The sequence below is a fragment of the Octodon degus genome, unplaced genomic scaffold (genome assembly GCF_000260255.1).
Source record: "Octodon degus isolate 3935 unplaced genomic scaffold, OctDeg1.0 scaffold00026, whole genome shotgun sequence".
Classification (NCBI taxonomy): Eukaryota; Metazoa; Chordata; class Mammalia; order Rodentia; family Octodontidae; genus Octodon; species Octodon degus.
This window is the reverse complement of record NW_004524602.1, coordinates 1,190,880-1,204,718: the sequence shown is the minus strand read 5'-3', so window position 1 is coordinate 1,204,718 and position 13,839 is coordinate 1,190,880. Positions and strand designations below refer to the sequence as shown.

The 13,839-nt window shown below is 45.2% G+C and overlaps 1 protein-coding gene across 3 annotated transcripts in view; it reads left to right on the top strand.

Moving 5' to 3' along the window:
* The window catches only part of Scaper (S-phase cyclin A associated protein in the ER), a 438,975-nt gene that overhangs the window by 411,337 nt on the left and 13,799 nt on the right, over window positions 1-13,839 (top strand). For all 3 annotated transcript variants that reach the window (XM_023712676.1, XM_023712675.1, XM_023712677.1), the window contains one exon: window positions 1,176-1,325. In XM_023712676.1, the coding sequence (XP_023568444.1) occupies window positions 1,176-1,325 (150 nt within the window). The remainder of the gene's footprint in view (window positions 1-1,175; window positions 1,326-13,839) is intronic.

The window sequence follows — 13,839 nt, the reverse complement described above, 5'->3', positions numbered from 1 at the left end:
TCTTATCAGTGAAGGTTAAACAGGGGGCACTGGGTCACAGCATGCTGGACGCAGCTAATTAAATAAGGGCTGAGTGAGAAGGTGTCACTGCTTGATTTAGAACTGCAGAGCCCTCCTAAAGCCTCTTTGGGGCTTGAAAAGCATTTTTTACCTTGGGGCAATGAAATGGAGACAGAAGGCACTCTTCACACCCGGCAGCCATCTTGTTTCAACAATACCCACTTTACCCACGGCTCAGCAAAGCAGTCACTGAAACTTCCAAGCTGCATCACATCTGCCCTGGTTCAAGCCCACCCAGACCTCAACTCAGGAGATGAGTCTCAAAAGCAGCCTTTTCCCACAGCCTGCAGCCGAGCTTCATTCCAGTGTGGGCCACAGTGTGTTCTGTGGGCCTCGCCTCTCCCCTTTGGCCTCCTGTCGCTCTGTCTGTTTGACATGTTTATTAAATAGAAGCTCCAGCCTGCACAGGCAGCCCCAGCTCCCCGAGCCCCTGCTGGCAGCCTTGGCCTGTCTGCAGAAAGGATCCCAGGAGCCCAGATCTCAGGGCCTTCCCAGTTGGGAGGCTTGGGGGGCTTTGGTTTTTCACATTCTTTGGGGAGCTTGTGGTTTATAAAGCTATTTATTTGAATAATCATTGTTCTTATTTGTATTTCTTTTCTATTTGAGCATAGGTGACTAACTAGAAATGTACATTTATCTCTTTGTACAAGAAAATATCCTCTCCTTCAAAAAAGAAAGACTGGGCCAGGGATATAGCTCAGCAGCATAAGTGCCTGCCTGGCAAAAAAAGTATTGGAAGTTAGTTAAATGATATATTTATATACATTATAGTATTTTTCTATTTTCCTAAATTTTTTATAATGAATGTATGTAATGAGAAAAAATAAGTTATTAAAATGGAAACAACAGCCATGCTTTTGGAGACCATGTCGTACTCTACATGATGCCAGCTATTTGTCTGCTGTGCTCTATTTCCTGTCCCTTCTCAAGGCAAACACTGCAGGTGTGATGGTCACTAACAGAGCAGATACCCATGAGCACTACTGAGAAACATGGTCCTGCAGAACTGTCCTGCACACTCAGCCCCACAAAGCGTGCACTGGCCTGACTTGCTGTGTGATTTGCAGCCCAGCTCTCCTGGTGCTGGAAGTCCTAACCACTCCTATCTCTGTCAGTCTATTGTAGGGGCAGAGGGCTTGTCCCTTGCATTCCGGCACATGGCCAGCTCCCTGCTGGGTCACTGCAGCCATGTCTCCTGTGAAAGCCTCCTTCATGAGGTCATCGTCTGTGTAGGCTACTTCACTGTCAACCACCCAGATAACCAGGTAAGAACCCGGAAGGTTGCTGGGCCAAACCAGGGCTGAGAGTACAAGGTACCAGAGTGACAGAAGGTAGGCTGGCCTGCTAGGGTGCATCTGCCCCCATAGGGCTCTTTGGCCATGATCTAGGGCTGTGTCTCTGGCTTCACCTCTCCAGAGATTTGATCAATACTGGGTAGCATTAGGGTCACTTCTCAGAGCTAGAAACTGTCCAGTGGAATCACCTTAAGCTGCACAGAACCAGTTATTCTCTTAGCACATAAACTTCACTGCCTGTTCCCTTAACACACAGATTTGATGCCCTGGCCACCAATTGTTTTGCTGTTGTTTGGTTTGGTTTGGTTTGGTTTTGGTAAGGTAGTTTTGCATCTTTCAGCTTGAATCACTTTGTAAAACATATTGGTCTGGCATCTTCTAGAATTGTTCTTGGCTCTTTGCTTCTGCCTCAGTGCTCACAGCTTTCCAAATGGCGTTGGACAGGAGTCTGAGAAGCAGGACTCAATTCTCTCCTCATTGTGTTCCAGACAAGTTTTGCTTTCAACTGCTTTGCTTGGTTTCTGAGCAAGATTTCATGTGTAACTAGGGCTTCCCTGCCTTATGAAGTTGAAAAATCTGTTACAAACTTGATAAAATAATAATAACAAGGCAACTTGTTTCTTTGTGTTTGAAACCAGCGTTTGGCATAAATAACATATCAAATAGTCAGGACTTCTTGACAACCACATTTACCTAAAGCACCCTATGCACCCACCCTAAGTCCATATATTGGGCTAAGAAACAGAATTCTGGACTTTCCCTTTCACCTCACCATAAGCCTGCTACCTTTTACTTCAGGCAAGTCTCAGACTGATGTGCTTTCTAGGCTCGTCAGCCTGCAGCAAACCAGACCAGGGCAAGAAGAGGGGGGATTGTCAGAGCCTAATGCAGGGCAAGAGGCTGCTCACTGAGAGCCAACATTGCTGCTTGACTGACAGGAGGAACACACAAAACAATGCAGGCCCAAGGCCTCGGAATCACAGCCTTCCAGGTACAAAGGACGCTAAGCCCTGTGCTATGTTAGTGATTGCAGATGCCTGCCATGCTGACCCTGTATAGCACAGAGGCCAAATGTGTGTCCTACATAGTCCCTTACAAGGTTGAGGAATATGTGGTCCAGTTTAAAATGGTGTTTCGTGGGAAACATTAAAATATGGGAAATCTAGGGTCTTCCCAAAACAAGTATCAAATAAAAATCTCTGCTTCTCAAACCCTGTCGCAGGAGAGTGGGCAGCAGCTCTGTCTCATCCCCCAGCCAAGCGCCCTCAGTAGTGCCTCCCTGAAGTCCTCAAGATAGAGGCAGATCATCTTTTTTGTGGGCCTGGCCCAACAGGTCCCCAATCTCCTGCAAGCTGCTCTAGGAACAAAAGCCTAGATGAATCTTCTAGTAGATTTCTCTTCTTCCTATGCTTCCATTCAAGCTGCTAAATTATATCCCCCCTCCCTTAAAAGTTTCTTTTTGGAGGTTTGATCCCTGCCACCACCAGTCCCACACCCGTGCATGCTGAACCAGAGACCAAGTCCGGGCATGGTGATATGCACCTGTAATCCCAGGGCTGGGGAGGCTAAAAACAGGAAGAGCACTATGAGTCCAAGCTGTGTAGTGAGACCCTGCATAAAATACAAAAAAATAAGAAATAAATAAAATAATGAAAAAACTAAAGTTCCTTTTTGAAAGGATTTTGCTAATATTATTTGGACAAGATTTCATTCCTATATCTTGTACTTTGAATAACTACTATGAAGATAACAATATGCAATGTATTAACTATTGTTACTCTACTAGCCTGTTTTGAAATTAATTGTTATTTTTACTTTTTTTTCCTCTTAAAAAAAAAGCTTTTCTGTTTGTAAGACTCCTCCTTATTATTATGAAAAAGAGCAAGAATAGAACAGTGAGATAGAATCACAGCTCTTCCTGACTGCACCATCTGAGATAAGCAGGCTCCCTTCCCATCTCTTTCCCAGGAACAGCTTTACAGACTGCACACTTGCTCGCATCCTGCTTACCCAGAGCTCTGTCTTGTGTGGACATTCACAGTTTATCTGACAGCGTCCTGTTTTATGTTGAAATGGTTTACTATATCATGACACTCGGCTGCACTTGTAAAGAGATAAAAAATTTGCATGTGTGGTACTGTTGGCTGTGTGCAGTTCTATAGCAATGGGTTTGTTGGTCTTGCATACTCAGTGGTAGGGAGGTTTGAAACCTTTTGCATGAACCAGTTTTTTTGTGAAAAAATGACAAGACTCAGAATTATATTGGATTTCAGAGAGATTTTCTACTGGATCATAGATTGTGTCTCTGATTGCACCAGCATGATCAGAGAGAGAGGCCATAGGATTTGTGTTTCTTGATGGCCAGGTGGGAAAGTGATGACTAAGCATGTTTGATTGGGAGAAAAAGCAGATAAAATGGTTAGAGAAAACACTAGGCAATGGAAGGAGGAGAATGAGACCTGAACACTTGCCAGTTGAGGAAGAAGAGGATATGCTGGTAAGGTTTCATTACTGAGGGGAGAGCTCACTCTCAGTAAGAACCAAAAAAGGAAAAAAAAAAAAAAAAAAAAAAAAAGCCAGGCCTCATGTTTCAACACCTGACCTCCCAGAAGGCCTGAACACTAACTGGACATCTACTTTATGAGGTAGGGGAAATGCAGAGACGTCAGCTCAGGCCACAAGCAATTGCTAAAATACAACAAATCTACAGGAAGTAGATGGCAAAAATAAAAGAAATAAGAAATTAATAGAAAAGATAGTAATTGCCAAAAGGTGAGCCCCACCACCTTATGGAGTTGCTGTTGCTAGTGTTATTACTCCTGTGTGTGCAGAGCTGTTCATACTGCTCTTCCCTCTGTTGTCTTTACCTCTGAGCACTTCAGAGAGGCTATGAAACAGATTATTCCTCCTTGAGATAGATGAGGGCCTACGGCTCTCAGTGGTGCCCTAAGCTCCCTGACACATCATAGAGGATCACTGGGAAACTGAACTACAAGACAGGCTTGCAGAGCTCACCAGTGCACTTTTAATCTCTCACACTGTTTAAAGGAAATCAGCGCCTTCCTGGCAAGCACAAGGTTCTGAGTTCAATCCCTGATACTACAAAAAAAAAAAAAAAAATTGAAAAAAAAAAAGTTCGGGCCAGGGAGATAGTTCAGCAGAATAAGCGCTTGCCTGGCAAGTGCAGGGTCCTGAGTTCAATCCTCCTCCACAAAAAATAAGTAAATAAAATAAAGGAAGTCAGGTCACCCTGCTTACCTGGCTGAAGTGTGTAATGGGCAAAGGGGTGGATGCAGATAATGGTGCAAACTCACCAAGATGGTACCCTGAGAAGCTGGGGCTCTGCCCTGTGTATGCTGATGTGGAAGTCTCTGGGGTATGCTGTTTTGCCTCACCCAGGCAGCTCTTACAGATTCTGGCATGGTATAAGTAAACATGTTTCCTGAACACAAATGGACCACAGTGTACAAATCAGAAGCCTTGGTTCTATCCCTAGCTCTGTCAAGAGCATGAATTCTTTCTTCTCTCAAGATTGGAGCATCTTTGACTATAGAGAGAGAAGCTGAAGGGCTTTGGAAAGGGATAGTGGTGAGGATCCCACAGCATTATCAGTGACTTCATCATGAATAATAGGATTTAAAATGATAAGAAGAGGGTAGAGTGCCTAACATGCATGTGAGGCTCTCAGTTTGATCTCAGTACCATAAAACAAAAGTTTAAATGGGCAAAATATGTTATGAATCCTTTACAGAATAAAGAAAAAGAGGGAGAGGAGGATTGTACCAAATGGTCCCCCTGTGATTGCAGAATCCAACTGTCAAAGCTAAGACTGGAACCACACACACAGCAGCACTCTGGACCTTGCGGGGACTCCCCACCCTTCTGTAGGTTTCAGATCCTGATAGGCCAGGCAGCTTAATGAGTTGCCTGTCTGCTGTGCTCAGCATTCAAAGCTCAGGATGCCTTGGCTGTCCCGCTAGGAATAGCAGGAGCCCACCGGTGGGCACAGCACAGGCTTCTTGCTCTGCCCATCGTATCCAGCCCTGCGTGCTCACTTGCAGGGGCAGTTCCCAAGCAGGCTGCATGGTAAGGGCAGGGTATGAAAAGTAGCCATGAGCCTGCTAAGGCTACTACAGCTCCATAGCCAGCAACTGGCAAAGTTCCTATAACTAAAAAACTGGTAGTATTCATTTTTTGAAGCAGCAGTTTTATCAAATTCCTTTTTTGTTCTCCCCAAATCCAGTAATTTTCTAGAGAGCATTTCCTGAGAGGACATAGCCAGTCCAGTCAACCCGGCTTCTGTCACATCCTCATCCCAGAAGGACTCCTGCCTCACCTGGCTCACCATGGGCAGTCGGGCGGAGAATGGAAGTGAACTTAGCCTGTCCTACTCTCTCTAATCAAAGGAATTTCCTGGGAAATTTTTGATACTTAGTTCATTTAATGTTTCTGTATCATTAGTCAGGAGTCAGGTTAATTTGTAAGATCTGTTTTCTGCAGGGACTCGTTAATTTCCTACTAGAGAAAAAGAGTTTTTGTCCCCAAGACAGGGAATCCAAAAGTGCTGCTGCAACCCTAGACAGTTTGATTAGGTAACCACTTTGCATAAAGGATTGGTATTTTTTTATTCGCCACCACTTAGTCTATTAGCTAGAAGGGCTGAGCCCCCTGATACCAAGGATGGCTTCAGAAGAGAAACCTAGATAATAAAATTCCCCATCCTTGATGGAACCATCATCTCATTCCTACATGGTAGCAGTTTGTAATTAAAACATGGTTGTTTTAATCAAAGCCTCCCTATATTTTATGGTACTTTCATGATTCTTTCTGAATTCTTTGCCATTTAATTATTATAATGAACATAATTAGTATGTGCTGTCAGTCCTTCACCTTATTTACATTTTGTATTGGATAATTAAATGTGGTCTGATAATTAAATTAACTGGAATGACAGATTATTTGACTGCCTGCATATTGCTGCACTGGGAATAAGCACCTTCACATATCCATTCTGGTTAGTGCCTGCCCTTTCCAGGTTCCAGCTGTGGAGCTGCAGTCTGTGACAGTTGCAAGAAGGGGTCCCTTGCCCATCCTGCCCCATGTAGCCTCGCCACAGAGAAGCCCATGCTGATCCTGTCTTCCGCTCTACACAGTGCCAGGGCTTCTGACTTGGCCAGGCAGGCGAGCAGGCATTGAGGTGCTGCCCAAGGCTGTGTAGCTTATTTTTTCCAGGCCTATCCAGCTAGTTGATGACTTTGAGAGAAAAACACCAAAGCGTTAATTGAGCAGGTGTTCCTAAATCGATTGTGCTGCCCTCAGGTGTCAGTTGCCCTATACACAGAATCAGGAAGGGCTTCTGAGTGCAGGGAACAAGGACAGTTGTGTTGTAAGAGTGCTACTTAGGGTTAGGAGTGCAGTTCGGTGAGTAGCAGAGCACTTGCATACCAGCCCCAAGGCCCTAGTTCAATCCTCAGCACCAGGAAAATAGTGGTAATTCTCCAGCATTCCATGCTGGCTTTTAGGCCTTCCAGAGTGGCCAGACTCCTGCTCACACATTCTTACTGTGTTCTGGTCTCTCACTGTGGCAGTTGACTGATCTGAATCACCCTGTTGGTAAATTTACCCACCCCATTTTTCATCCTCCAAAGAGGGCTGTGGAGGTGGCTCACGGTGGAAATGCCAGCAGAATTGGCCATTCGTTCTCCAGCTGTCATGTAACATTCAACTTTCTGTGGTTTTCTTTCTTTGAATGACAGTGTTCCTTTCATAAAATAGAAATGTATCTTGTCTAAGGAAAAGTCTAATGCTTACTCTCAATATCAAAGAAAAATGTGAGATTTGGTGGCCAACAGAGAACAAATAGTTCCTAATTAAAAATAACTTCTGCTAAAACACTAGTGAATAACTGGGCTGATGTTAGAATGGAGAAGTTTGCCAGTGAGCAGGTTTGGCCAATATAGTCCTTTTTTTTTTTTTAACTGGGACTCAACCTCACACTTGCCAGTAATGTGCTGTGTCACTACACTAAATCCTCAGCCTGGCCAGATGTATTCAAAGTCAACGGCCTGACTGGGGCTCAGTGCAGTAGTCGAATGTTCACCTAGTATAAATGAAGCCCTGGGTTCAATTCCTACCACCTTTGCAGAAGCCAAACATAAGTGCTTTTTACTCCCTTCATCATTTTATGAACTTTTCTACACAAAATTAGTGGGAAGTGCTACCTGCTTCTGGTGTATACAGTGCTTTAACCCCACAAAACACCTGAGGAATTGTAAGGACTCTTGGTTTTCGTGAGTGGCTGCATTGCCAGGGGTCACTTGGAGTAGACTGCAGCCTCTGCAGGAACCTGCACTGGACCTCAAAGCTGAGTAGCCTTAAGACCCAGGCCTTAATACTTTACAGCACCAAGCTTAGAAAGGACAGGTCCCCTCTGTAGAGAATCACTTCCTGACCTCCCACATATCCTTCTGCTGCAGTTATTGCAATAGCAGTGAAGAAAAGAGATACTGAATAGATTTCCAGAGTCAGAATTAGTCTACAGCTGAACCTGGTCTCTGATGACGCTGAAGTCAAATATCAGGGTGATTAGAAACACAGGCTGTAGCCCAGCATAGTGTGAGGCCAGAGGACCACAAGTTTAAGACCAGCTTAGAGAGAGACCCTATTTCAAAAGAGAAAATCTAAAAGTGCTGGAAGTGTAACTGAGTAATTGGGTACCCTTGGGTTAGTCCCTAGTCCCACAGAAAAAGAAAACCCACAGGCTCTAAATTCAGCTTACCTTGAAATCCTTCTTTTCTGGCGCTATGATTTGGGCAAGTTACTCTGTGTCCAAACTATAGAGTGAAGCTTATGATGCCACTACTCCCCCTTAATTGTGTGAATGAGGGGAGACAGCACATGCCTGTCCCTATACGTTCTTAAGACAAGCAGAGGCTGCTATATCTCCTGTTAGCATCATCTTCACAGTACTGGGTCTCAGTACCTGGAAATCCTAACAAGAAGCGGATTTCATGCCTGGAATGGTGATCTGAAGAGATTATATAGATAAACTGTCATTTCTTGGCCAGTTTTTCAGGAAGCTCGGATTTAGAGGTCCCAGCAAAATAAGTGTCACAAACTCTTAACATCAGAGTTCCCAAGTCAAAAGCTAGCTGTGGGCTCGTCTCAGTGGACTCCTAGAAACTGGATTTGCGCTGAGCTCCACTAGCAGTGGCCATAAGACTAGGGTACAGGCAGGCACATTGGGAGGGCTTAGTTTAGCTACAGGCAATCTGAAATTCATTGTCCCTTCAAGTTCCACCCAGAACAGCAGAAGATATGCAAAGGTTATGCCTGTGTGCAGGCTGCTCACCTCTGCCCAGGGTGGTCAGGGTGCACCTTCTCTTGGGCTATCAGATACACGAGCAAAAAGAACAAAGGAATCTTTTGTCAAGTTTAACTCATGACTGATGATTTAATTTTTTTAATCTACTAAGATCCACAGTCATGGAGGAACTTTTTAAATCAGTCACTCTTGAGAAGATATGGAGGTCTGGTCTGTAATCAGAGAAAACATGTTATGAAGTGGAGGTTTTCTGTGGCTGTCACAGAAAGTCCATCCCGTGGAACAAATCCTGGTACAAATCAGGATGTTTGGATCATGCTGCAGCGGTGCAGCTCCATGACCCTGGCCAGTCTCTGCTTCTCTGGGCTTTGCTTCTCAACTGTAGAGAGTGCGAGTGAGTGCTCTGAGGTTCTTCCATCTCTGACAGAGGATGAATTTTTAGTTCTGAGATGAACAAACCACTGGTGACAAACAGGTAGGAAGCCAGTGTGGGCAGAGTTCTAGAAATGCAAATGATGAAATGTACCTGGATACTGGTCACTAGTGGTGATACTGGTAAGAGTGCTGGACATGTGATGGTTACCAAATAGATATGTGTAAATGTATATTGAGTAAATATCAGAGGCTGAGACTTGAATCATCTGTGTATGATTCTGCAGAAAAGGTTATGGTAGCCCCAGATTTTGAAAGACCCATTTCTTTTCTTTTACTATCTAATTTCCTGAATAGACTTTTGGCTAAAACTAACTTTAGCTTTTTCCTTGGCACTATGTTTATCTTTGAACATATTCTAGAGTGTTGTTTTATTATTGCTGGGACCAATAATAGGTAACCAGTAGTTACCTTTGGATTTCAAAGGTAACTACTGTGTTTAAAGTTTGATTACTTCTTTATTAAGGAAACTTTGGAGGGAGACTCAGATTTACCTCCTGAGAGCTCCTGGCATCCAGGCCATATCTGGCCTTGGGTAGATTATCCTGAGCATCGCTTTCCCCAGGTATGACACATAAGGTCCTAGCTCATTGGACAATTATGAAAATTAAATGCTGTTCTTACTACTCAGGGCCTTATTAGATTCATTCCATGTGAATAGATACCTTTGATCTTTCCACCCCCAGAGTGGTACATTATCACAACAAATCCACTCTGGCTTACTAAGAATTGGTTTAGGAAAACGTTTTAACAGTTATGCCCATTCTAAGAATGTACATAATGGAAAAGTCTATATATTTACATCTGTAAAGTCACAGAAGTGTTCATTGTAAGAGCAAGTTTCCTGAGGGCATTTAAAAACATTTTTCCTTAGGCTTGTCCTGTATAGCTCCTTGGGGAATATGGCACCTTGCAGGCTCCCATCAGAGGCCCCACCTGGTCACAGAACCCAGTTTGTCTTTTAGCCATTGCTAGTGTCTTTCCATTTGAGGAGAGGAACCTGAGCTCTAGAGCTAGGCAGACTGAAGTCCTAGACCCAGCTGTACCATACACTGGCTCTGTGAGCCTGGCAAATCACTATCCTTCGTGAGGCCTAATTCCTTCATGTGGAATAGGAGTCATATAGTTGGGTTTTGTTGTTGTTGTTTGTTTTGTTTTGTTTTGTTTTTGAGATGAGGCTTCACTGTGCAGATCAGGTGGGCCTTGAACTCACAACAGCCCTCCTGCCTTAGCTTCCCTAGTGCAGGATTACCATGCCAGCAGGAATCTCCTCCTGGGACTGCTGTGCAGAGTAAGTTAGGTTCTTCATCTAGGGATTAGCACCTTCTCTAGTCTGGGACAAGTGGCAGCTCACAAAGACGTTGAAATGAACCCCATCTCCTCTAGATTCCCAGCTCTTAACAAGAACATCCCTGACACTTGATACCACCTCAGAGGTCCATCTCTGCTAGCAGAGCTTTCCCATCTGCTGAGAAACTGGAGGAAGCTCTGCTGTCCCCTGCCTTCAGGGCTCCTCTGGAAGCAAAAGATGGAGAAATGTGGGGTAAGAGTGTGGGAGTGGCCCGTGCATTGCTGTGCCTCAGAGCTGTCACTGAGCACACTGCTCTGGTACAGCCACCAAGGGCCTTGGAAGGACCAAGAGACAGCCGGGTTCTGTTGGTCAGACCTGACAGTGATAAACACATGCTGTCCAGAGGGCAGCAAGGAGAACGTCCACCTGCCACTGGGTATGCAGAGGCAGGGACCTCACACCCAAAGAGTTCTCTTTTGTATGGGCAGTGGCCAGACCGAAAACAGAACAGCGATAGGCAGAGAAACTAGAAAATGGCTCACATGAATCAATGTAAACATTTAATGGGCCTTAATTGGAACCTTATCCTACTGTACTTAGAGCACAGAGATGAAAGCAGAAGAAATCTGAGAGACCATTTATTTCACTTGAGAAAGCAGTAAACTGAAACTACAAAAAGATTTGGATACTATTATATTTTTATGATTAAATAAAATTGTCACAGACTAGTGCTGGTGAGCCCATAAACGCTCTGTGGAATGCATCCCTGCTTTCTGGCAGCTGCTCAGTTAACGACAGAAGACCTATCAGTCTGTGCTCTACATTTGTGAGCCTGCTGTTCTCACACCACCCAGGAGCTCCATGGTGAGGAAGTTTCACCCAGTTCTGCTATGGCAAGGTACAGGATCCACCCGGAGTATTGCTATTTCACAGCACTGCTAAATACTGTCCATCCATTTATCCACTTCCCTGCCAGCCTGTAATAGATTTAATCTCCCCAATACTCTGTGTGTATGGGAGGGTAGGGGACAGATAGACAAAGATACCAGTTCTCTTCTTTTTAAGAAGCTAAATTGGAAAATCAGAATAGAGATACTAGCTGAAAACTTTCAGTTGGAATGTTTTGTGTAATGACTTCTTACATTCCTTAAGAAAAGATGAACTTTGCCCTCTTCCTCTATTTACCATACTTAAGTGTAGCATCTGCCATTTGGAGAAGGATTGTTTTGTTTTGTTTTGTTTTGTTTTTTCCATTTGGCTCAGGCTGCCTTAAGGGTGGGTCTGATGTGGCATGTGGTGCTGGGGATCAAACCGCAGTCCTTGCCCCTGACTAATTTTGCTCAAGAAGGTGCTTTAGACAACTGAGATAACCTGCCAGCCCCAGTATCTGCAATTTTGGAAGACAGGGCGTATCTACAAGTGAAAGTTTCTAGCACAGAATTGTATGGTCCCTTCACAGTCACAGGCCTTCGGGGACTTGGGTCACTGGAATGGGGCCCCAGTGTATTGTCCAGAGCCTCATGTGAGCAGTCTTCTCTCCTACACACCCACCCCCCAGTGGTAATAGAGGCACAGTTTGGTTTTGTTTTTGAGACAGCGTCTTGCTGTATAGTTCAGGGTGACCTTAAACTCCTTATGTAGTCCAAGCTGGCCTCCAACTCATGGCAATCCACCTGGCTCAGCCTCCTGAGTGCTGGAATTATAAGTGTATGATACCACCTTGCTAGGCACAGCTATTGAAAATGCATAGAAAACCCAAAATCAAGTAGCCTGCAAATGTGTGATGATATGGTGACTGTGCCTCATTGCCAAGGCCAGCAATCTAGCAACAGGGCTCTTTCTCAGTTAAGATGGAAGCAGCACTTTGTGGTATACAGTACTGTAGTCTCTGGCAAATTATAGAACCCATGACTTTTAGGCGAAGTATGTGAGATAGCCTCAGCCAGCCTCCAGGATGCCAGGGGAGGAAAATTAGAACACGCTTCTTTTAAACCATAACTGTCACTCACAGAATGGACAACATAAGAGAAGGAAGGAGGCTCCAGCACAGAGGTGAGGGGACTTGTTCTTGGGGAAGGCCAGACCTGTGAGCTTGGTCTCCACTCAGTGTTCACTGCTCACTCCTTCCCTCACTCACCAGCGGGTCCCGAGTACCCATGTGGCAGCAGTGCTGGCAGAGGCGTGATAAATGCCTCCAGCCTTGTCCTCCATGGTCCCTACCCAGGCAGACTCTATTCTACAAGATAACCAGGCACTGTTCTAGACACCCATAGAAGAAGAAAGACAAAGCCCCTTCCCTTAAATTGCTGAAGTGAGGGAAAAATAGACAATAGCAGTCTGGATGTATGCTTGAGGCTCCTTTTGAAAATGTTTTATGCTGGAGGTGACGTGGAGACTGACATCTGAACATGGATAGAGACTTCCGGGTAACCAAGTAGGAGCCACCATACTGTGAGCCTGAGGAAGAGCACAGCTCAGGACCTGTGATGCAGGATGGTCTGACAGGTTCAGGACTGCTGTCCCAACTGGAGCCTAGCATGAGAGGCAGAAACAGGAGCTGGGTCTTGCTTAGCCCCAGGACTTGGGGCCTGTCTTCCAAGAAGTGAGAACTCTAAGTGTTACTGTCAGGAAAGCACATGATGTGTGGTTAGTGTCCCCTCCAGGGTGTGGGGAACACACAGTGGGCACCGGACTTCCATATTGGAGCCCAGCTCTGAGAGCAGCTGCCCTGGCTCTGGCGCCTCCCCTGCCGGCATGGAGTGAGGGAGCCTGCACACAGCCCCCTTCCCAGAGGAGGCTGCAGAGGGCCTCTACTCAAGTCTCTTGGAGGGACACAGCAGGACAGGCTCTCCTTGCTTGAGGATAGAGCTGACCCTGTGGGATCACCTGGATTCCAAGCCCATGACTGTTGCTGTAGCATCTCCCTGCTGCTTTTCAGCCCTCCATCCACTCCTTTTCCTGATGCTCTCCTGTGCTGGATGCTGGAGGAGGTAGCCACTCTGAGGCCTCCTTCCATATCTACAAATCTCTACATGGATCTCAGCCTCAAAATCACCTCATGCAAGAGGAGCGAAAGGTGCTTGCAGTGCTAGCCAAGGAAATGTTTGTTTCTTTGCTCTGACTTTGATTTTATTAAATATATGGACAGACCCTTCAAGTTTTTCCCCTGAAATTGAACTAAAGCTAATTCTTTTTCCCCTACCCCCAGGGCCTAAGACTAAAGAAACAGTGTGCATATTTGAGACGTACTAGTTTCTTCATGTGGTGTGGAGAGGTCACTGCTTCAAGGTCTCTCCTGTCACACTGCTCCAGTGCTGGCCCAGGATTCAGATCACATACTTGGTGAGAGTAGCATAGAAGCCATGCTTAGTGGTACCCTGCAGAGCCTAGGAGCCTGGCCACTGCAGCAGCTACCTCCTGACACCACCTCCTGACTC